General features: G+C 45.1%; 1 protein-coding gene across 7 annotated transcripts in view; it reads left to right on the plus strand.

Moving 5' to 3' along the window:
• The window catches only part of glra3 (glycine receptor, alpha 3), a 166,724-nt gene that overhangs the window by 58,146 nt on the left and 83,069 nt on the right, over nt 1–25,509 (plus strand). For all 7 annotated transcript variants that reach the window (XM_078215466.1, XM_078215465.1, XM_078215468.1 and 4 more), the window contains exon 4: nt 10,034–10,116. In XM_078215466.1, the coding sequence (XP_078071592.1) occupies nt 10,034–10,116 (83 nt within the window). The remainder of the gene's footprint in view (nt 1–10,033; nt 10,117–25,509) is intronic.

The raw sequence follows: 25,509 nt of genomic DNA on the forward strand, positions 1-25,509 counted from the left end.
AGATGTTCCTTTGTCACATGTATCTTTGATTTCCTGTCTAATGCTATTTCCAACATTATCACTATAGTTTGGTGGTCTGTATACCATCCCCATGAAAGTAGTTTCCCCTTGATGTTTCTTAACGGGTGGCACAGTGGCACAATGGTTAGCACTGCTGCCTCACAGTGGCAGGGACCCGGGTTCGATTCTGACCTTGGGTCACTGTCTGTGCGGAGTTTGCACATTCTACCCATATCCGTGTGGGTTCCCTCTGGGTGCTCCAGATTCCTCCCACAGTCTGAAAGACATGCGAGTTAGGTGGATTGGCCATGCTAAATTGCCCCTTAGTATCTTAATATGGGCAGCAGGGTGTCACAATGGTTATTCGAGGAATTAAGGGCTATGGGGAGAGAGCGGGTAAATGGAGTTGAAATCAACCATGATTGAATGGTGGAGTGGACTCGATGGGCCGAATGGCCTTACTTCCGCTCCTATGTCTTATGGTCTTATGGTCTTAACTCGACCCATACAGGTTCCAAATTGTCTATGCTAATATCTTTCTTCAATATTGTATTAATATCTTCTTTGATCAACAATGCAACTCCACCACATTTTTGTTTCTGTCTGTCCTTCCTAGAAACTGAATAGCCCTCCAAGTTTAGTTCCCATCCTTGGTCACCGTGGAGCCATGGCTCCGTAATCCCAATTATATCATACCCCTTTACGCCTATCTGGGTAACTAATTTATCTGCACAACTAATTTCCTTCCCTAAAGGACATTAGAGAACCAAATGAGATTTTAAGACAATCAATAATGGTTTCTTCATCACCGTTACTGACACCAGTTTCCAATTTGAATTTTTTTAAAAAATCAATTGAAGTTAAATTTCACAAGCTGACGTGATGGGATTTGAATGGATATCTCCGGAGCCTGAGTGCCTGAAGACAGGTCCAGTGACGTTACTATTAAACCACCATCTTCCCCCACCAGACTGACTTCAAAGATGGTTAATTTTTAGTTCAAATTAGAGAATACTTTGCATGTTATGCAAAGATGGGCCGAATGGCCGAAAGTTAGACAGATGGGCCGAATGGCCTCCTTCTGCACTGTAGGGTTTCTATGATTCTATGATTCTTTCTATGTTATATCATGCTTTGCTACCAATATCTATAAGTTCCATCAAAAATTATAAGTGTGAGTGATCCCTGTGTACAATACCTTATCATGGTCAACCTTAGGCAAAGGTATTAAAGATGACAATTAAAGATATTACAGCCACCCTTGGAGTTCTGCGTGCAGTTTTGGTGGTCCTTATCTGAGGAAGGATGTCCTTGAGGGAGTACATTGAAGGTTTACTAGGATGCGTCTTGGCATGGCAGGTCTGTCAAATGAGGAGAGACTAAGTCGGTTAGGATTATATTCACTGGAGTTTAGGAGAGTGAGAGGGGATCTCATAGAAACTAAGAAATTCTAATAGGATTAGACGGTAGATTCAGAAAGAATGTTCCCAATGGTGCAGGAGTCCAGAACTAGGGGTCATAGTTTGAGGATAACCATTTAGAACTGAGGTGAGGAGAAATTTCTTCACCCAGAGGGTGGTGAATGTGTGGAATTCACAAGCACAGAATGCAGTTGAGGCCAAAACGTTATCTTATTTCAAAGAACAAAGAAGAATAAGGAACAAAGAAAATTGCAGCACAGGAACAGGCCCTTCGGCTCTCCAAGTCTGCACCGACCATACCGCCCGACTGAACTAAAACCCCCAACCCTTCCGGGCACCATATCCCTCTATTCCCATTCTATTCATGTATTTGTCCAGACGCCCCTTAAAAGTCACTATTGTATCTGCTTCCACTACCTTCCCTGCAGCGAGTTCCAGGCACCCACCACCCTCTGTGTAAAAAACTTGCAAGAAGAAATTAGATATAGCTCTTGGGGCCAAAGGGATCAAGGGATATGGGAGGAAGGGGAGGAATCAGGATACTGAATTCGATGATCAGAAATGACCAAGATGAATGGCAGAGCAGGTTCGAAGGGCCGAATGGCCTATTCCTACTTCTAGTTTCTATGTTGTTATATTTCTATGACTTTACACACAGAGCAGCCACAACCAATTGAATGACAGAATGGGCTCCTGGGGCTGAATAGCTAGTTCTTGATCCTTTGTATGCTGTGTTCTGGTCAGTTGAACAGAGGTGGGGATAGGATCTTTGCATCTTCTGCATGAATTAAGCTCTGCCTCTTGCTGGTGAGTCATCCCTATCCATAAGGCCGCAAGAATGTTGGCATGATGGCTTTGATCATCAGAGCATTTATGCTCAAAGGGCCATAGGGGAGTGGCCAAGCGCACCAGCTCCGGTCCTGCTCTGTTGATTTTCCATTTGAATCATGCTTATTGATGAGCTGCAGGAGCAGAGATAGCAACATCTCTTCATGGCACAGGGGACATTGGAGGGGAGATTCATGCCTCAGCACTCCCTGGTCGGTACTTCTTGGCAGCTGAATACAAGGGATATTGACAGCTGCCTGGGAACAGGCTGTCTACCTGGCCAATGGTTAAGAAAGACAAAATAGAACATTCGAGGATAAGCTCATTCTAACTGTCCAACCAGATGGTCTTCCAACACGTTTTGCTGAGCATTTCACCTTAGAATCATTCATAATGTTTCTGAGCCCTCTTCAAACTCTCACCAACTTTTACAGATGCACCATGGACAGCATTCTTTCTCGTTGTATCACAGCTTGGTATGGCTCCTGCTCTGCCCAAGACCGCAAGGAACTACAAAAGGTCGTGAATGTAGCCCAATCCAGCACGCAAACCAGCCTCCCATCCATCGACTCTGTCTACACTTCCCGCTGCCTAGGAAAAGCAGCCAGCATAATCAAGGACCCCACGCACCCCAGACATACCTTCTTCCACCTCCTTCCGTTGGGAGAAAAATACAAAAGTCTGAGATCACGTACCAACCGACTCAAGAACAGCTTCTTCCCTGCTGCCATCAGACTTTTGAATGGACCTCCCTCGCATTAGATTGATCTTTCTCTACATCCTAGCTATGACTGTAACACTCTCTCCTTGGACGGCACAGTGGCACAGTGGCTAGCACTGCTGCCTCACAGCTCCAGGAACCCAGGATCAATTCCGGCCTCGGGTCGCTGTCTGTGTGGACCTTGTATTAAGTTGAGCTTTCTCTACACCCTAGCTATGACCGTAACATTACATTCTGCACTCTCTTGTTTCCTTCTTCCCTATGTACTCTATGAACGGTATGCTTTGTCTGTATAGCACGCAAGAAACAATACTTTTCACTGTATATTAATACGTGTGACAATAATAAATCAAATCAAATCAAGTACACATTGCCCCTTCAAAGCTTCGAGAGTCCTCCAGGATGGGATGAGATAGATGGTATACCAAAAGAGGTACACCTTGACCTCTTTTCCCTCCTTCCCTAGTGTCTGGAGGTTCGAGTCTTGTGTTGGGGCACGGTTGGCAATCCCGACGTGAACTGCATTCAAAGTTACACTACTTTACCAACTTGGTTCGAGGAACTTCAAATTTCTGCTCACATTTATTCACGTAATCACAAACTGAAAATCTGTTTTAGAATGTAATTCTGTTATTTCTCGACACTAAAATATGTTCATTTGATGTATGTAAGAGTTGTAACTCAGCACAGCTTCATCACTGCAGCTGCAAATTCATTAGTCAGAAGAAAATGAGCATTTTGAGTAAGAGTGTCCAGCCAGTGATTTTAAATCTCTGAAAATGATTTGGAAGAAAAGTGATGAAGAATTATTTGGCAATTGCATTTGGTGTACTGTCGTCACTTTCTTAGTAACCTTAATCTTTTCGAATCTTTTGAAGATTTTAATATGTTAGCCTCCTTTTGCCAGCAAAAAATAACTCTAAGAATCTCTTGAGGGGCTGCAAATGGGCCCAGTTTGTGAAAACTCATCACGGTGATTAATTCTGTCTGGGTCCACAGTCAGTTTAAGGGAAAGAACCAATGTTTTTAAAAACCTGCATTATAGATTTGCACTCTATGTAGCTTGCATTTGAAATTCTGTGATCTTTCGAAGTTCATTTATTAGTGTCAGAAGTAGGCTTACATTAACACTGCAATGAAGTTACTATGAAATCCCCTTAGTCGCCATACTCCGGCCCCTGTTCAGGTACACTGAGGGAGAATTTACCATGGCCAATGCACCTAACCAGCACATCTTTTGGACTGTGGGAGGAAGCCGGAGCACCCGGAGCAAACCCATGCAGACCCAGGGAGAATGTGCAGACTTCACACAGACAGTGACCCAAGCCGGGAATCGAACCCAGGTCCCTGGCGCTGTGAAGCAGCAGTGCTAACCACTGTGTCACCCATACATAGCTTTGACTGATGTTAGGGGTATTGAACTCATCAAAAATTTAAATATGGTGACCACCCGGCCCAATCCAAGCCCATCTTCCTCTACCAGACCCACATCTCCATGTAGACATCCAAGTCCCTTTTAAATTTGATGTGAGGCTGGCCACAGGGTGGAGGGATACTGGGGCCATGGAAAGGAGAGGACATTGGGTTGGGGGTAGAGGCTGTCTGGTACCTGTGTGTGTGTGTATGTGTGTGCATGTGTGTGTGTGTGCGCGCGTGTGTGTGTAAATCCGGATACTATCTTCTGGTCAACCTGGTCCAAAAACAGCAGCGCCCATTTCTTCTGTGAAGAAAGGCGTTTTCATACAGTGCCTCATGTGTAACCTGGCGAAGCTCAACAAATAGGAACCACAAAATATCCACAGTGCTTAGTCTGCTCTTACATCCACTATAATCAGCACCTGCAAAGACACTGTTCATTTCTCCACCAGGAAACATCGGGAGTTCATGGGAATGACCTGGAGTTGCAGCAGCTTCTCAATCACAAACACAAGGTCTCTTTAACTGGAAGCATTGCCAAAATTCAAGGGAAGAAAGCAAGTCTGCAGATAATTGAGGGCCCGAAGCACAACAATAAACCTGCAAACTTAAGAATCGATGATGTGTGGGAATACAGCAACTCCCTGATAGCTACAACATGCATGGATTCCTCAGTACCATTTACAGCCCACGGACCCAAAACCTTACCCAAATGAGAGCAAAGAATAGAGTGGCCCTGATCAGACACAGAGGTAGTCAGCACTTGTTGCAAGGAGCACTGTGAGGGTCTCATCAACTGAGACTCAGTTCTCAACACTGTGTCCTTGATCACATTCCACAGCGTGTTACCCACCACCACCTCAGCACAATCCCAGCCCGACATGAGTTAAAAAGGGCATCCGACAGCTAAGAACCAATAAGGTCCCCAGGACAGACAGAGGGTGGGGCGTTCTGGCCGCACTTGCCCCAAGACCAAAACATCCCGCCCGAGGTCAATGTACCTTTGCATGGTCCGCCCCCACTTGTTACAATTCCCGTGATGGGCAGGATGGGAGAATTCCGGCCTGGGTGGCTGGCAATGTCTAAAAATACAGAGAAGTACTCGTGGCAAGGATACATGACCTCATCTGCCTCATCAGGAAGTAGGAGAGCATGGCAAGAGATTTCTGAGACACTGCAATCATGACCATCTTCAAAAAAGGAGACAATACCGACTGCTCTAATGAGAGAAGAATATCGCTGCTGTCCGTCAGTCACAGAGAAGGTCAGTGCAAGGTCGCTGAAAGCCCAGATTCCGTGTTCATATATTCAGGCTCATTAATCGCCTTCTCTCCATGCCTGCTGAGCTCCTAACCGAGACAGAATGCAAATTCAATCCATCAAGAGGCAATGTGGGCATCATCTTCAAAGCAAGACAAGTCCAAGAAGTGTTCAGAAAGCAGGAGCAACCTCTATTCATGCCCTTCTTTGGCCTCACAAAATCCCTTGTCGTTATCAAATGGGAGGGATTGCGGAGCATCCTAATCACATTTAGCTGTCCGTAGAAATTTGTCACCATCCTCCACCTTTTGCGCCATGACATGCCAAGCGTGAACCTTATCAACAGATCTGCCACAGACTCAAACAAGGCTGTGTTATCGCACCAACATTCTTTTCATCCTCCTCTCCACAACAGCTTCAACTCCAATTCCAGCTTCATAAGGCTCTCCACCAGAGTGGAGCTACTCTCCAGGATGAATGGGAATCTATTCAACCTACACTATCTCCATTCTAGAACCAAGATCACCCCGACATCTGTCATCGAGCTGCAGTACATTGATAACACTTGCATATGCTCACACTCAAAAGCCAAGCTCCAAACTATTCATGAAGCTATAAAGGGGTTTTTCTGGGGGCTTCCCTCTGGTGCAATGTATTGAGTTGAACTCAGCTAATACAAAGACTCGCAAAAGACAGTATACAGTTAAAGACATTTTTTATTGACCAACATACATTGGAAGAGAGACAGCCAGAAGAATCCAGCTTCTCTCTGACGTTACAGTACATGTGTGAAACAGATATACCTTCTTGAAGGTTTTGTTTCTCCCACCCAACCTGTCACCCACACTGGATGATCCAATTACATTAATACGCATTATTTTCCTTGGCCAATGACATTCTACCTTTCTGGCAAAATTGAGAATTCATTGGTCAACTGGACCTGGAAATTCTTTCCCCCATTGCCTAGCAACCTTACCTACGCAAAACCTTACCTACGCAAATCCCAAGGATTTCAAGGGTAATCCTTGAACATAGGAATCCTATGTTCAAGGATTACCCTCATCACCTGCAAACCATGGGAATGGAGAGGGAGTCATTTCCCTCCGTCTGCCAGCTACTCCTTATCAGTAAAAGCTGAACACTTCTATTCACTGCAACTGGAAGCTAAATATCTCCATTCATTTCAAAACCTTGATAGCTTCCAGCTGCAGGGCCTCCTACTGATAATAGCGAATATATTCTATATCTTATTGTTTCCAAAGAATGTGGCCTGTCTAATTTTGCTCATTTCCCATTATGCTTTAGGGCAGCTGCATCTTGGCCAAAGCTTACAAGACATTTGAAAATACATTTCAAATCTACAATACTTATTCAAAACTCTCTACCAATGATTATATCTGTGTCTATGCAGACAATACCTTCGCATGATATGTATATATGTGTGTGAGGCACCAGTGATTCCTTATGGTATATAGAAGGCACAGTGTGATCCCTATTCTAAACTAGTCTACTTTGTTATAATAGTCTTCAAAATCCTAGGAGTTTCTGTACTCCCTTTTACAGAAGCCTATAAAATATTGGGCCTCAGGCTAAACATCAGAAAACAGTGGTCCTCTACCAGCCTGTTCCCACTGCATAACCCTGCCCCTGACTATACAGATCCAAGACAAACTACTGGATAACTTGGATCATTTCCCTTGGGAGTCTCCTTGCAGCAAGGATAGAACTCAACACTCGAAAAGTGTGCTCGATGATAAAGACCTGATGTCCAGCATCAAGCCCATGGTCTACAGGGCTGCAGTGTTAGCTGCCTTTCTGTATGCGTAAGAGACATGGGTAACACACAGCAGGCATCTTAAATCCCTGGAGAAATATCACCAGCCTCCGTAAAACCCTGAAAGTTCAATGGCAGGATAGGCACCCAATATCAGTGTCCTCTGTGGTGGCACAGTGGTTAGTACTGCTACCTCACAGCACCAGGGACCTGTGTTCAATCCCAGCCTCAGGTCACTGTCCATGTGGAATCTGCACATTTTCCTTGTGCCTGCATGGGTTTCCTCCGGGTGCTCCGGTTTCCTCCCACAGTCCAAAGATGTGCTAGTTAGGTTGATTGGCCATGCTAAATTGACCCTAGTTTTGGGGGGATTAGCAGGGTAAATGTGTGGTGTTACAGGGATAGGGTGGGATTGTTGTCGGTGCAGGCTCGATGGGCCAAATGGCCTCCTTCTGAACTGTGGAAATTCTATGATTCTATTCTATGATTCTCAGGTCAAACACTATTGAGGCATTTTGTAATCAGTAACAGTGGGTGTTTTGCATTGTTTGTGTGTCTGACACAAGAGTCCCGAAACAAGCTCTCCATTCCAAGTTTCATCACAGCAAGTGGTCACCAGGAGGGCAGAGGAAACATTTCAGAGATGTCCTCAAAGCCACCCTGAAATATGCAACATCCCCGCAGATCTGTGGAAATCTCTTACCACCCAAACTGGAGAGGAAGCAGCCGTAAAAGCGCCAATCTTCTCAAAAGTCTCTGACATGCCCAGGTGGAGGTCAAACAGCAGAAGAAGTGTACCAAAATCCAAGCATCCCACCCACTTGCCTCACCTGCCTTGCCTGTGGCAGTGTGCGCAGATCCAGCTTTTTTACCTTTTTCGTCAACCCACAACATTGCCTGAGGAATGTGATGAGAGTTTCTGCCTCCAACACCCTCTCAGATAATCGCCATAAACCTCCGACCTTGTCCGCAGCTGGGATTCTCTGGTGTCGCTGGAAGTGAATGCAATTTTGGCTGGAACGCCAAATTCTCCATCCTCACCTGCAGCGATGCAGGCACAGACAAGATCGGAGATTCCCAGCCAATGGGTTCCAGCCCCCAACCACACTGAGTGAAAAAATACTTCCTTATCTCTCATCCGCCCACTTTAAATCCATTCTATCTGTATATTATTAATTCGTTCATGGGACATGGGAGTCGCTGGCTGGCCAGCATTTATTGCCCATCCCTAGTTGCCCTTGGCTAGGTCATTTCAGAAGGCAGTTAAGAGTCAACCACATTACTGTGGCTCTGGAGTCACATATAGACCAGGCAAGGACGGCAGATTTCCTTCCCCAAAGGACATTAATGAACCAGGTGGGTTTTTCTGACAATCGACAATATTTTCATGGTCATCAGTAGGTTCTTAATTCCAGATATTTTTTAATTGAATTTAAATTCCACCATCTGCCGTGGCGGGATTCAAACGCAGGTCCTCAGAACATTCGCTGAATTCCTGGATTAATAATTTAGTGATAATACCACTGGGCCATCGCCTTCCCTCTCTGTTAAGGGCATTCCTATTCATCCAGGCCTACACCGGGGAAAAAAATAACCCAACCTAGCAGAGACTCTATTCTCTTCTATAAAAGGATATCCTTAAACCTGGTGCCACTTAAAAAGCATAGGATTTATTGGATGTCTTTGCAGACAAGTGAACCAGTAAAACTGTGCCTGTAAGTCAAGTTTTAACAACACCAGGTTAAAGTCCAACAGGTTTATTTGGTAGCAAATGCCATTAGCTTTCAGAGCGCTGCTCCTTCGTCAGATGGAGTGGATATCTGCATATAGTGGATAGTGGCAGATATCCACTCCATCTGACGAAGGAGCAGTGCTCTGAAAGCTAATGGCATTTGCTACCAAATAAACCTGTTGGACTTTAACCTGGTATTGTTAAAACTCTTACTGTGTTTAACCCAGTCCAACGCTGGCATCTCCACATCCTGTAAGTCAAGACAGTCAGATCTTTTCATGGCTTCAGTTCAGCATTAGTGCCATAGTTTTGATCTCTAAGAAGTACAGTACAAACAGTTCAAGTGAAGGATTTATTTGGTTTCTGAAAGGCAACTTCTGTGCTGAACTCTCCTGTTATATGTGCACAAAGTGTTCCATTGAGGTAATGTTCTGATCTCTTTAACAATCTTAATCAATATCCATAATTGCGACAAAATCTGCCTCCGCAATCAAACTCAATTTGACCACAATGTATTGAAGCCAAATCCTAAACATTAAGCATAACCATTGTATGTTTTCTAGCTGTGTATCATTTACCCAGATTATTCATTAGGAAATGAATTATGTTACGCTGCATTATATTATTTAAATGTGCAGGAACAGCTCTCTGTGCCTCAATGAATTCTTATAGATAGCTAACTATGGGCTAGAAAGTACATTGTGTGAAAGTCGTGAAATGCGGTAGGCGGTGCTATTGTAATATTACACTATTGCTCATTAGATTTATATCTTTTACATTTCAATATTTCAAACTGATTTGTTTGCCAAAATCATTTCATTTTGAGAAATCATTGTGCCAAAGAAATAATGCTGTCCAACATTACTGATCTAATCTTTCAGATTGACTCTAATTCTTTCATGCCCAATGGACCTAAAGAATTTCCCGATGGATGTGCAAACATGCATAATGCAGTTGGAGAGCTGTAAGTAGCCTATTCCTTTATCAGAAGTTGCCTGACATGTTCTTGTGTTTGCTAGAAAATGTTCCCTCCCTGATAACAACGGCAGCGAGCCTTTGGTTCATTTTGATTGTCAGCCTAATATAACCATGCCAAAGATGCCAAGAAGACTATTTCATATATGGTGTGTGAGTGCTACCACTGAGTGAGACACAGCCCATGACGATGGTGGAGCATAGTGTACCATGTCTTTGTTTTCTCCTATCACCATGGGGGGGAATTCTCCTGTCCCGCCCGCCACGGGAATCATAGCGGGCAGAGGGGGGCGGGCCACGCAAAGGTCCATTGACCTTGGGCGGGATTCTCTGGTTTTGGGGCGAGCGTTACCAGAGAATCCCACCCCATCGCTGGACATCTACTGCCTTGCCCACCCCGGAATCAGAGCAGGCAAGGGATCGACAACAAAAACAAAAGGGAGGATGAGCAAACTGACCACCGCACCAGGGTACAGGGAGCCATCCAAGTGGGGGGAGAAACAAAAAATGTAGTAGAAATTGGGGATAGTACGCTGTTGGATGCTGTTGGGGGGCGGGGGGGACTTAGCCAGGGTAAGCCATGGTGTACAGGTCACTGGCTCAGAGTCTGTCCTTGTGGCTCGGAAGGGAAGGGGGGAGAGGAATAGAGGATTAGTCATTGGGGACTCCATAGTTAAAGGGACGGATAGGAGATTCTGTGGGAACGAGAGAGACTCGCGGTTGGTGTGTTGCCTCCCAGGAGCCAGAGTCCATGATGTCTCGGATCGTGTTTTCGAAATCCTTAAGGGGGAGGGAGACCAGCCCCAAGTTGTGGTTCACATAGGCACTCAAGACATAGGTAGGAAAAGGGATGGGGATGTAAGGCAGAAATTCAGGGAGTTAGGGTGGAAGCTTAGGGCTGGAACAAACAAAGTTGTTATCTCTGGTTTGTTACCCGTGCCACGTGATAGTGAGGAGAGGAATAGGGAGAGAGAGCAGTTGAACACGTGGTTACAGGGATGGTGCAGGAGGGAGGGTTTCAGATACCTGGACAATTGGGGCTCTTTCTGGGGTAGGTGGGACCTCTACAAACAGGATGGTCTGCACTTGAACCAGAGGGGTACCAATATCTTGGGGGGGAAATTTGCTAATGCTCTTCGGGAGGGTTTAAACTAATTCAGCAGGGGGGTGGGTACCTGAATTGTAGCTCCGGTGTACAGGAGGTTGAGAGTAGTGAGGTCATGGATGAGGTTTCAGAGTCGCAGGAGTGTACTGGCAGGCAGGAAGGCGGTTTGAAGTGTGTACACTGGCTAACTTGCCAGGAGCATCCGGAATAAGGTGGGTGAGCTTGCAGCATGGGTTGGTACCTGGGATTTCGATGTTGTGGCCATCTCGGAGACATGGATAGAGCAGGGACTGGAATGGTTGTTGCAGGTTCCAGGGTTTAGATGTTTCAGTAAGTGCAGGGAAGGTGGTAAAAGAGGGGGAGGTGTGGCATTGTTAGTCAAGGACAGTATTACGGTGGCAGAAAGGACATTTGATGAGGACTCGTCTACTGAGGTAATTTGGGCTGAGGTTAGAAACAGGAAAGGAGAGGTCACCCTGTTGGGAGTTTTTTATGGACCTCCGAAAAGTTCCAGAGATGTAGAGGAAAGGATTGCAAAGATGATTCTGTATAGGAGCGAAAGTAACAGGGTAGTTGTACTGGGGGACTTTAACTTTACAAATATTGATTGGAAAAGCTATAGTTCGAGCACTTTAGAGGGGTTGGTTTTTGGCCAATGTGTGCAGGAAGGCTTCCTGACGCAGTATGTAGATAGACCAACAAGAGGCGAGGCCACATTGGATTTGGTACTGGGTAATGAACCAGGCCAGGTGTTAGATTTGGAGGTAGGTGAGCACTTTGGTGACAGTGACCACAATTCGATTACGTTTACCTTAGCAATGGAAAAGGATAGGTATATACCAAAGGGCAAGAGTTATAGCTGGGGGAAAGGAAATTATGATGCAATTAGGCAAGATTTAGCTGGCATAGGTTGGGGAAGGAAACTGCAGGGGATGGGCACAATTTTAATGTGGAACTTGTTCAAGGAACAGCTACTACGCGTCCTTGATAATTATGTACCTGTCAGGCAGGGAGGAAGCAGTTGTGTGAGGGAACCGTGGTTTACTAAGGAGGTTGAATCTCTTGTGAAGAGGAAGAAGGAGACTTATGTTAAGATGAGACGTGAAGGCTCAGTTAGGGCGCTTGAGAGTTACAAGTTAGCCTGCAAAGACCTAAAGAAAGAGTTAAGAAGAGCCAGGAGGGGACATGAGAAGTCTTTGGCAGGTCGGATCAAGGAAAACCCTAAAGCTTTCTATAGGTATGTCAGGAGTAAAAGAATGACTAGGGTAAGATTAGGGCCAGTCAAGGACAGTAGTGGGAAGTTGTGCGTGGAGTCTGAAGAGATAGGAGAGGCACTAAATGAATAATTTTCGTCAGTACTCACACTGGAGAGGGACAGTGTTGTCGAGGGGAGTACTGAGATGCAGGCTGTTGGACTGGACGGGATTGATGTTCATAAGGAGGAGATGTTAGCAATTCTGGAAAGGGTAAAAATAGATAAGTCCCCTGGGCTGGATGGGATTTATCCTAGGATTCTCTGGGAGGCTAGAGAGGAGATTGCAGAGCCTTTGGCTTTGATCTTTGTGTCGTTATTGTCTACAGGAACAGCGCCAGAAGACTGGAGGATAGCAAATGTTGTCCCCTTGTTCAAGAAGGGGAGTAGAGACAACCCTGGTAATTATAGACCGGTGAGCCTTACTTCTGTTGTGGGCAAAGTATTAGAAAGGATTATAAGAGATAGGATTTATAATCACCTGGAAAGGAATAATTTGATTAGGGATAGTCAGCTTGGTTTTGTGAAGAGTAGGTCGTGCCTCACAAACCTTATTGAGTTCTTTGAGAAGGTGACCAAAGAGGTGGATGAGGGTAAAGCGGTTGATGTGGTGTATATGGACTTCAGCAAGGCATTTGATAAGGTTCCCCATGGTAAGCTTTTGCAGAAAATACGGACACATGGGATTGAGGTTGATTTAGTGGTTTGGATCAGGAATTGGCTAGCTGTAAGAAAACACAGGGTGATGGTTGATGGGAAATATTCATCCTGGAGTTCAGTTACTAGTGGTGTACCGCAAGGATCTGTTTTAGGGCCACTGCTGTTGTCATTTTTATTAATGACCTGGACGAGGGCGTGGAAGGATGGATTAGAAAATTTGCGGATGACACTAAAGTCGGTGGAGTTGTAGACAGTGCGGAGGGAAGTGGCAGGTTACAGAGGGACATAGATAAGCTGCAGAGCTGGGCTGAGAGGTGGCAAATGGAGTTTAATGCGGAAAAGTGTGAGGTGATTCACTTTGGAAGGAGTAACAGGAATACAGAGTACTGGGCTAATGGTAAGATACTTGGTAGTGTGGATGAACAGAGGGATCTGGGTGTCCATGTGCATAGATCCCTGAAAGTTGGCACCCAGGTTGATAGGGTTGTTAAGAAGGCGTACGGTGTGTTAGCTTTTATTGGTAGAGGGATTGAGTTTCGGAGCCAGGAGGTCATGCTGCAACTGTACAAAACTCTGGTGCGGCCGCATTTGGAGTATTGCGTACAGATCTGGTCGCCGTATTATAGGAAAGATGTGGAAGTGTTGGAAAGGGTGCAGAGGAGATTTACCAGGATGTTGCCTGGTATGGTGGGAAAATCGTAATGAGGAAAGGCTGAGGGGCTTGAGGTTGTTTTTGTTAGAGAGAAGATGGTTAAGAGGTGATTTAATAGAGGCATACAAGATGATCAGAGGATTAGACAGGGTGGATAGTGAGAGCCTTTTTCCTCGGATGGTGATGGCTAGCACGAGGGGACATAGCTTTAAATTGAGGGGTGAGATATATAGGACAGATGTTAGAGGTAGGTTCTTTACTCAGAGAGTAGTAAGGGCGTGGAATGCCCTGCCTGCAGCAGTAGTGGACTCGTCAACATTAAGAGCATTTAAGTGGTTATTGGATAAACATATGGATGATATTGGAATAGTGTAGATTAGCGGGGCTTTAGATTAGTTCCACTGGTCAGCGCAACATCGAGGGCCGAAGGGCCTGAACTGCGCTGTAATGTTCTATCTGTTGATCTCGGGCAGGAACTTCTGGTCTCACTCGAGCGTGGCAGCAAAATCTCACCCCATCTTTCTGCCTTTGTCTAGCCATGTTTGTAGGCAAGGCTGCTTTTAAACTAATGCAAAAGCTTGCAGAAACATGATTTACTCTGAATGAAATTTGAGCATAAAATTGCTGAGATCTTTTTGTGCTGGCACAGCCACCCAGGGGCAATCTCTGTTCCTGTTCCTAATTGATGAGCAGTCCTTCCATCAAACACTGTTCACATCAAGAGTGCCAACTCAGAAAAGAGAGTCATGTCTCCTTGGGTACCTCTTACTGTTGTTGAGTCTGGAATCCATGAACAGCTTTGGTTTTCCAGCCATTGGCTTGAACTCGATCACCTTGCCCGCCACGGAATCGGTGCGGGCGAGGGTCCGACAGTGGAAATCTCCATTGACCTCGGGCGGGAATTTCCAGTCTCACTCCAGTGAGGCTGTAAAATCCCGCCCTATTTTATTAACTACCAGCATTAACCGATCAAAGTCTGCAGCATTGAAGGAGACCATTTAACCCATTGCATTTGTAGCATTTAAATTACAGAGACCTAACTTGGAGTTGAAACAGCACCAATTCGATAAGCTGGCTTCCAGTATCTGTTCTCAATTTTCCAAGTTGACAGCCTTAGCTTAGAGAGAGGTGCTTGAATTAGAAAGTTGTGATCTGAAGTCTTTCGAAAACTCTAGAACATAATCCAAAAAGACACTTCATTGCAATACTAAGAGAGTGCTGCGCTGTCAGAAGTGCCATCTCTTGGATGAGATATTACACTGAGGTCCTGTGAGTTGGGTGTAAAATATTCCTTGGCCTCTATTTGAAGAAGACGAGAAGACTTCTTCCCTATATTGTAGCCAATATTTAGCCCCCAACCAACAGCACCCAGATAGGGATGATCTCATTGCTGTTTCTGGGAACTTGTCATGTGCAAATTGGTTGCTGTATTTCCCTGTGACGTTAAGTACAACTCTAACTTATTCTATTGGCTGTGCATCATTTTGGGACTTCCTGAGACACAATATAAATGCAAGTTCTTTCCTTATGGTATGCTATGTGTGCTCTCTGTTAAGGTACCTGATCAGAAACCCCAAGGTATATTATGAAGGCAGACTAGACTCCAACAATGTTACATTTTTGGCATTAGTGTGAGGATAGGATGCTTCACTCCAGAGGCAATTCTACTGACAAACTAGAAAGCTTTTTTCAAAATGAACTTCATTTAATAACAGTTTAATTATAACAAATGAATTAGCTTTTTTTTTGAACATGACTAGACACAAATCTTAATTGCTAACCTATCACTGTGAGTTCCAATCAAGCAATATTTCTCTTATAAACTCAGACCACTCTTTAAAATGAGTCAGCAAAACGCAGGCTTACTTGCTTAAGCTTAACTTACCAGGTCTGGAGCTTCCTTTGTTGAGAGAAACAGAGAGATACTGCTTTCTTCATGCAGTCCAGGCAGCAATTGCATGTATTTTTAAATGAAAATGGAACTGGTCTTTTCTGTGAGCTTAGCTCTTCCCATTAACCACTTGATTCTGTCCCTGTCAATCAACCTAATCAAAACTCTACTCTGAAATCCTGGGGAGAAACTAAGTAAACACAAATGCATTAGAGCAGCTCAGCTGGCTGGGAGAATCGTCCCCTCCATGTCTGAAATGAGTACTTATCTTGTTCTCTCTGTTACTAATTTAAAGGCTTTCCTAGACAAACTGTCACCCTGCAAAAGCAGAGCTGAATTTTAAACATTCCCTTATAAGAAACATGATATAAATATATTTCTTAAAAGCTCTGTATCATCACAGGTTCCCCAGAAAATGTGAATTATGGAACCAGTTATTTGAAACATTGGGCACCTCGGGCAAGTACTTGTGCAGTGCCCCAGAGATAGAGCAGGAGAGTGGGATGGATTTGTTCCTCTGCAGAGAGCCAGCTTTAATGCAATTTGCAAAATGGCTTCCTTCTCTGCAATAATGACTCCATAAGCTAGATTAATGCACTAGAGTAAGATCTAGGGAGGCTTAGGGCGGTACGTTGGCACAGAGGTTAGCATTGCTGCCTCATAGCGCCAGGGACCCAGGTTCAATTCCCAGCTTGGGTCACTGTCTGTGTGGAGTTTGCACATTCTCCCTGTGTCTGCATAGGTTTCCTCCGGGTGCTCCGGTTTCCTTCCACAGTCCAAGATGTTTGGGTTAGGTTGATTGGCCATGCTAAATTGCCCCTTAGTGTCAGGGGGTTAAAAGGGTAAATAAGTATGGTTATGGGGATAGGGCCTGGGTGGGATTGTGGTTGGTGTAGTCCCGATGGGCTGAATGGCCTCCTTCTGCACTGTAGGATTTCTATGATTCAGGAGACCCTTGTCTTCTCTCATTCTATGATTCTATATTCCTGGCCAGTTAAGTAGCTGTCATTGGGGCTACTGCCCCATTTAAGAATGACTGACCCATCCCCCCACGCAGCCCTCCCTCTTCCCCCACTCCCAAGATCTGCCAGCCCAATCAAATGACAATCTGCACAGCAACATAAGCAGTGCCACAGGTAGCAGTGGCTATCACTGAGGCTGCAACTCTGGGGAGAGTGTATCTCCATGACTGTGCCCTCAGAGAGGGGTAAGTGGGGTTGGGGTCAGGAACCCCACCTCAACTGGGCTTCAACTGCGCAGCTCATCTTCCACCTTTGCCTTGGTTGGCAAAATGGCATGGCAGCGGGAAGACTTGGACATACCAGCCAATGCCTTCCTGTGTCGTTTTGCCATCCTTCCTACTGTCAGCCTTTCTTCCAAAGTACAAGTAGAATTCTGGCTGATTACTTAATAAAGGAACAGTGGCATATTGGTTATTGACTGTACAGTTCCTAATCATGTAAAGTTCATGTCAAATACTTGCAGCCATATAAATACTGTGACTATAAGAGCAGTTCAGAGGCTAGGAATCTCGTAGCAAGTAATTCACCTCCTGACTCCCCAAACCAAGTCTACTGTCTACAAAGCACAAGCCAGGAATGAATACCCTCTACTTGCCTGGATGGATGCAGCTCCAACAACACCCATGGAACTTGACACCATCCAGGACAAAGCAGCCCACTTGATTGCCACCCCTTCCACAAACATTCAATCCCTCCACATCTAAAAATGGTAGCAGCAGTGTACACTATTTACAATACAGACTGCAGCAACTCACCAAGTGTACCTAGGAGGCATCTTCCAAGCCCATGACTGCTACCACCTAGAAGGAAAAAGGCAGCAGATATATGACTACACCAGCACCTGGAGGTTCCCCTCCAAGCCACGCACCATCCGGAATTGGAAATACATCGCCATTCCTTCACTGTCACTGGGTCAAAATACTGGAACCCCCTCCCTAGCAGCACTGTGGGTGAAACCTACACCACATGGACTGCAGCGGTTCAAGAAGGCGGCTCACCACCACCTTCTGAAGTGCAACTAGCCAATAAGCGCTGGCCTAGCCAGCGAAGCCCACATCCCGTAAACAAATTTTTAATAAATTTCTAGTCGAACGAAAATACCACTGTGCCAGAACCTCCCCGCCATTCAAAAACCCCCTCTCTCCATTGTGAACCCCCCCTTCATCCACTCCCTCTCATTCTAGACTGATCCCACCCCTTTTCTCCACCCATGGAGATCAGTAAGGAACTCCAGGGATTGGCAGTAAATGCTGACCTAACCATCACAGCCCACGAATGAATGTGAAAAGAATGAGTTCAGATTAACATTCCGTCATCATTTCTGTTGATTTTAGTACATTATTGCATTCGGCCGTGGGGAGCTGCCTGGCAGGCCTTTCAGACACAATGGCATCTAACTTCAAAACCTACAGGTTATTGAGTTGGACTTTTCATAGCCTCAACCCACCAGAGGGTCTTTTGGCAATGGGGCTCGGGAGAAGTTTCACCTTCGATGACCAAGACCATCCTTTCCTGCTACTTCATGCATGAAAAGAGATACTCTCTGTCTCCGTTAAAATAATAACACATGACAGGCTGCTCAAACCTCTTTCAAAACCTCTTTCTTCGTGCAGTTGATGTACGGACAGTAGCCTGTGGCAGGCTTATGGGTTGCTGTTAGAGGCTTGGACAAGTGGCAGAAGAGAGTGCATTCGTACCAACCCACTGTTACTCTCCATTAGACCATAAGACATAGGAGCAGAATTAGGCCACCCGGCCCATCGAGTCTGCTCCGCCATTCAATCATGGCCAATATTTTTCTAATCCACATTCTCCTGCCTTTTCCCCATGACCTCTGATCCCCTTATTAATCAAGAACCTATCTATCTCTGTCTTAAAGACACTCAATGACCTGGCCTCCACAGCCTTCTGCGGCAAAGAGTTCCACAGATTCACCACTCTCTGGCGGAAGAAATTCCTCCTCATCTCTGTTTTAAAGGAGCGTCCCTTCAGCCTGAGGTTGTGCCCTCTGGTTCTAGTTTTTCCTACTCGTGGAAACATCCTCTCCACGTCCACTCTATCCAGGCCTCGCAGTATCCTGTAAATTTCAATAAGATCCCCCCTCATCCTTCTAAACTCCAATGAGTACAGACCCAGAGTCCTCAACCGTTCCTCATATGACAAGCTCTTCATTCCAGAGATCATTCTTGTGAACCTCCTTTGGACCCTTTCCAAGGCCAGTATATCCTTCCTTAGATATGGGGCTCAAAACTGCTCACAATACTCCAAATGGGGTCTGACCAGAGCCTTATACAGCCTCAGAAGTACATCCCTGCTCTTGTATTCTAGCCCTCTCGACATGAATGCTAACATTGCATTTGTCTTCCTAACTGCCGACTGAACCTGCATGTTAACCTTAAGAGAATCTTGAACAATGACTCCCAAGTCCCTTTGTGTTTCTGATTTCCGAAGCATTTTCCCATTTAGAAAATAGTCTATGCCTCCATTCCTCCTTCCAAAGTGCATAACCTCACACTTTTCCACATTGTATTCCATCTGCCATTTCTTTGCCCACTCTCCTAACCTGTCCAAGTCCTTCTGCAGCCCCCCTGCTTCCTCAATACTCCCTGTCCCTCTACATATCTTTGCATCATCTGCAAACATAGCAACAGTGCCTTCAGTTCCTTCCTCCAAATCATTAATGTATATTGTGAAAAGTTGTGGTCCCAGCACTGACCCCTGAGGCACACCACTAGTCACCGGCTGCCATCCTGAGAAAGACCCCTTTCTGCTTTCTGCCAGTCAGCCAATCCTCTATCCATGCCAGGATCTTACCCTTAACACCACGGGCACTTAACTTATTTAACAGTCTCCTATGCGGCACCTTGTCAAAGGCCTTCTGGAAATCTAAATAAATCATGTCCCGTGGCTCTCCTTTATCTTACTTCCTTGTACCTACTCAAAGAACTCTAACAGATTTGTCAGACATGACCTCCCCTTGACAAAGCTGTGCTGACTCAGTCCTACTTTATCATGCACTTCCAAGTACTCTGCGATCTCATCTTTAATAATGGACTCTAAGATCTTGCCAATGACCGAAGTCAGGCTAACCGGCCTATAATTTCCCATCTGCTGCCTCCCTCCCTTCTTAAACAGCGGTGTTACATTAGCTACTTTCCAGTCCTCTGGTACCATCCCTGCCTCCAGTGATTCCTGAAAGATCACCACCAATGCCTCCACAATTTCCTCAGCTATCTCTTTTAGAACCCTGGGGTATAGTCCATCCGATCCATGATTTATCCACCTTCAGACCTTTCAGTTTCCCCAGAACCTTCTCTTTAGTGATGGCCACTGCACTCACCTGTGCCCCCTGACTCTCCTGGAGCTCTGGCATCCCACTGGTGTCTTCCACCGTGAAGACTGATCCAAAGTAACTATTCAGTTCCTCTGCCATTGCTTTGTTTCCTATTATTACTTCTCCAGCCTCATTTTCCAGTGATCCAATTACTATTTTTGCCTCTCTCTTACCTTTTATATGTTGAAAAAAACTCTTCCTATCTTCTTTTATATTACTAGCTAACTTACCCTCATATTTCATCTTCTCCCCCCTTATTGCTTTTTTTAGATTTAAGCATCAACGTGTAGTGTAAACAGTTAAGACATGCACAAAATAACCATCGAACCTTCCATTCGACAGCCCCTGGAATCTTATATTTACATTGACTTCAGGAAGAAAGGCTTTAATTTAGTTTGCACCTGATCCCTCAGAAACGTTTCTGAGTGATTTATGAACAGTGAAATATCTTCATCCACATTTCCAGCTGCTCAAGGGAATGCGAACATATTCTGTTGAGGAGCTGTATCAGGATGTTAGCCAAGTTTTTTCAGACTTATTCCTGGCATGTGAGTGTGGCTGGCAAGGCCAATATTTATTGCTCAACCCCGATTGCCCTTGAGAAGATGGTGGTGATCTGTCTTCTTGAACCATCACAGTTCACATGATGTACGTACACCCAGGGTGCTGTTAGGGAGGAAGTTCCAGGATTGTTTTAGCCCAGTAACAATGAACAAACTGAGATTGAGTTCCAAGGCAAGACATTGTGTTGTTTAGGAGGTGAGCTTGCAGGTGGTGACATTCCTTTGAGTTTCCTGTCCATAATGGCGGTGGAGATGGCAGTTTGGAAGGTGCTGTTGAAGAAGCCTTGATGAGTTGCTGCAGTGCAAACGGGCATATGGCACACTTGCCTTTATCAATCAAGGGTATAGATTACAAAAGCAGGGAAGTCATGATGGAGTTGTATAGAACTTTGGTGAGGCCACAGCTGGAGTACTGGTGTGCAGTTCTGGTCGCCACATTATAAGAAGGACATGAACGCACTGGAGGGCGTGCAGAGGAGATTCACCAGGATGAGATGGAACATTTAAGTTATGAAGAGAGGTTGCATAAGCTTAGGTTGTTTTTGTTGGAGCAGAGAAGACTGAGGGGCGACCTGATTGAGGTGTTCAAGATTATGAGGGGCACGGACAGGGTGGATAGAGAGCAGTTGCTCCCCTTAGTTGAAGAGTCAGTTACGAGGGGACACAAGTTAAAAGTGAGGGGTGGGAGGTTTGGGGGGATTTGAGGAAAACTTTTTTACCCAGAGGGTGGTGACAGTCTGGAATGTGCTGTCTGGGAGGGTGGTAGGGGTGGGTTGCCTCACATCCTCTAAAAAGTACCTGGATGAGCACTTAGCACGCCATAACATTCAAGGCTATGGGCCAAGTGCTGGTAAGTGGGATTAGGTGGGCAGGTCAGGGCATTTCATGCATTGGTGCAGACTCAATGGGCCGAAGGGCCTCTTCTGCACTGTAGTATTCTGTGATTCTGTGTATCCGCTGCTTATTGCCAATACTTTGTGCCAGTGGCGTGTGGAATGAATGCTTAGGGTGGTGGATGGCGTACCAATCAAGCTTGCTGTTTTGTATTGGATGGTGTCAAGATTTTTGAGTTTTGTTGGCGTTGCACTCATCCAGGTAATATTCCAGCACATTTCTGATCTCTTTCCTTAGTAGATTATGGTCAGGCTTTGGCAGGTTAGGAGGTGTGTTACTCACTGCAGGATTCCTAGCTCCTGCCCTGCTCTTGTTGCCACAGTGTTTGTATGGCTAGTCCAGTTCAGTTTCCGATCAATGGTTACCTCTTGATGTTAATATTGAGGGATTCAGCAGTGGTAATTCCATTGAATGTCGTGGGGAGGCGGCTGTTGCATTCTCTCTCTTGTTGGTTATGATCATTGCCTGCACTTGTGTGACATGAATTATACTTGAATGTTAAAGCATTCTGTAAGGTTTTGCTCTATTGCTTTGGCTTCCCCTACCTTTGTACATATTGGGGCAGATCTTGACATCATAGTTGTGTGGTGGTAATTGGTAAACTCGAGGCCCAGGATGATTGTCTGGTGGCATGGGTTCAAATCCCACCACAACAGCTGGTGGAATTTAAATCCAATGAAAAAATCTGGAATATAAAGGTAAAGTCGCCATAGTCCCAGATTATCAATAGGTGATTTCCCCTTTAAGGAGAGCTGACTGGTGGTGATTTAACGCGAGGATCACCATACCTCAGGGGAGGGATAAGGTTGAGAAGGTGGGGTCTTCATGAAGAACCTCGGCCAGTACGGGAATTGAATGGCTGTTGGCATCACTCTTCATCACAAACCAGTCGTCCAGACAACTGAGCTAAACCAACTCCCCCAAAAATCTGGAATATGAAGCTAGTCTGAGTGATAGTGAGCCTGACAACCATTATCAATTGTCTTTAAAATCCATCCACTTCATTAATATCCTTTAAGGAAGGAAATATGCCATCCTTACTTGGTCTGGCCTACATGTGACTCCAGAGCCCTTGCACTGATGTTGACTTTGAAATATCCTCTGAAATGACCTGGGCCAGAGTGACACTCACATCCCATAAAACTGATTTAAAAAAACATAGAAGATCGGAGCAGGAGGAGGCCATTTGACCCTTCGAGCCTGCTCCACGGTTCATCACGATCATGGCAGATCGTCCAACTCAATAGCCTAAACCTGCTTTTTCCCCATAACCTTTGTTCCCGTTCATCCCAAGTGCTATATCCAGCCGCCTCTTGAATACATTCAATGCTTTGGCATCAACTACTTGCTGTGGTAATGAATTCCACAGGCTCACCACTCTTCGGGTGAAGAAATGTCTCCTCACCCCCATCCTAAATGGTCTACCCTGAATCCTCAGACTGAGACCCCTGGTTCTGGACTCCCCCGCCATCAGGAACATCCTCCCTGCATCTACCCTGTCTAGTCCTGCTAGAATTTTATAAGATCCCCCCTCATTCATCTGAATTCCAGCGAAAACAATCATAAAGCAAGCAATAGTAAGCTGGTGGCCTGTTTTAATGTCTCCCAATTTTCACCTCTGTTTTCTCAATGGTTAAATGGGAAGAGGAGTGAAATAGATTCTGATTTGATTTTGTCCACTATGTACCAAATTTAAGAGTTGCCCCACTTTGTTTCTGAGCTGAAAGGAATGTGGGACGAGGGAGTGACTCACTCCGAGGCCACCACCATTGTTCCTCTCTAACGATACGACGGCTTAAGTGAAGGATTTTCTCTTAAGTGGGTGTAAGCCTCTGATTGTTATGTCCAAATAGGGCTTTAGATTTACCTGGTATAAAGCCAGATGTGTTGCAACATCTTAAAAATTAAAACTGAATGAACACGCGCAGATGAGTCCAATCATGCAGATGCAAATTGTTCTGCTCCCGTCGACACTAATCAGGCTCAAATGCATTTCTTCAAGCTGCGACAGTTGTCGCAAAGTAGGCAGGGGACGTGCAACTTAAATTCCACAAAATCGCCAGTTAGCGATCCCTGAAACCAGACTTTCCAATTTCATACAGGACATTTATGTGGGCAGCACGATGGCACAGTGGTTAGCACTACTGCCTCACATTGCCAGGGATCTGGGTTCGATTCCCAACTTGGATCACTGTCTGTGTGGAGTTTGCACATTCTCCCCGTGTCTGCGTGGGTTTCCTCCATGTGTTCCAGTTTCCTCCCACACTCCAAAGATGTGTGGGTTAGGTTGATTGGCTATGCTAAATTGACCCTAGTGTCAGGGGTATTAACAGGGTAAATATGTGGGGTTACGGGAATAGGGCCTGGATGGGATTGTGGTTGGTGCAAACTTGATGGGCCGAATGGCCTCCTCCTGCACTGTAGGGATTTTATGGGATTCTATATCTATGGATGTTAACAGTGAGTTAATTGACTTGACATTAGTGTACACAACGTGGGCAAGACACGCATTTGATTTGGAGTTTTGCATGCTGAAATTGTGACTTAAAAACATTAGAGCACCAATTTAACTCGAGAATATTTCCACTTTTCTGAAAAGAAAGACATGTTGTCAGATTCTTCTTGTCTCGCACTCATCAGGACAGTAAGAAGTCTCACAACACCAGGTTAAAGTGAGACTTCTTACTGTGCCCACCCCAGTCCAACGTCAGCATCTCCACATCATGCTCATCAGGACAAATGCAAGAATGCCAAATTTCCAATGATGACAATATATAGCATAGAACAAAAAGGGGTGCTGATTGATCAGCAAGTCGATTCTGAGTGACTAAAACATTGCCACGCAGAAAACAATTGGGGACTATAGGCTCCCCATACCTTTGGTTAACTCAAGAAAGGTGCAAGGATTGAGTATATTCCTTTTGTTCGCAGAGAATGACTTCCTGAATATGAAAGGATGTTGCTTCTAGCAAGCTTAAGGGAGCCACTTTACAAATTTAACTGGTTATCTTAAATGAGTTGTTAGTGTAGCTATTGGCACAGTCAGGGTTGTTCAGCCAGTGCTGCCCAATTATGGAATTATCTCTAACAGTAGACATTTTATTTTGGGTTTTCTAAGCGTGGGCCGGTTGAGCATGGTCTATACTCTGCCTATCATGAACAGACAGGCGAACATGTGGTTTACCCTATTGCGCCCCATCTTCCTTGAAGACAGTGACTCAGACTAAGATATGGGTCAGTGAGAGGCACATCAATGACCATTCTTACGTCTGAGCCTACCTGATATCATCAGGTGTCATAAACCATAGAGGGATCACAACTGAGCCCTTCCCTTTCCTCCTCAGTGTCCCCTGACATAAGATGAACCAGACTCACTTTTATCCAGCTCCATGGAGTGCTCTCACTGTAGGTTATCTCTCATCAGGCTAGAGAACAAGCCCAGGGTCTTACAGGATTGTGACAGATTTTCCCACTGAGCTGCTAATGAAGTTTATTTCTATTTCTTGATTTAGATTAAAAAGGATAGAGAGTTAATTATTGCAATCAGTAGAATAATTAAAAATCAACACCTTCAGTCAAATTAAACAATGATTGCAGGACAGAAAATTTGGCCAATCAAGCTTATCCCACTACTGCTCAGACTCCACACACTTTTCACATTGAATTTGAGTCTTAGTGAACAAAGACATATACCGTTGAAGCTTTTCATCTTGCACTCATCAGGACAGATGCAAGAATACCAAATTTCAAAGGGAACAGCAATTCATATGGCATGAGAAATGGGTGCTGATTGGTTGACAAGTGGATTCAGATTAGCCAAGGCGTTGCCATGGAGAATGTACCTCAATTTACTTATTGGTGTCACAATGAAGTTGCTGTGAAAATCCCTTGTCGCCACACTCTGGCGTCTGTTCGGGTACACAGAGGGAGAATTTAGCATGACCAATGCATCTAACCAGCACATCTTTTGGACTGTGGGAGGAAACCTGAGCACCCGAAGGAAACCCAC

This window comes from Mustelus asterias, chromosome 6, assembly GCF_964213995.1.
Source record: "Mustelus asterias chromosome 6, sMusAst1.hap1.1, whole genome shotgun sequence".
NCBI lineage: Eukaryota > Metazoa > Chordata > Chondrichthyes > Carcharhiniformes > Triakidae > Mustelus > Mustelus asterias.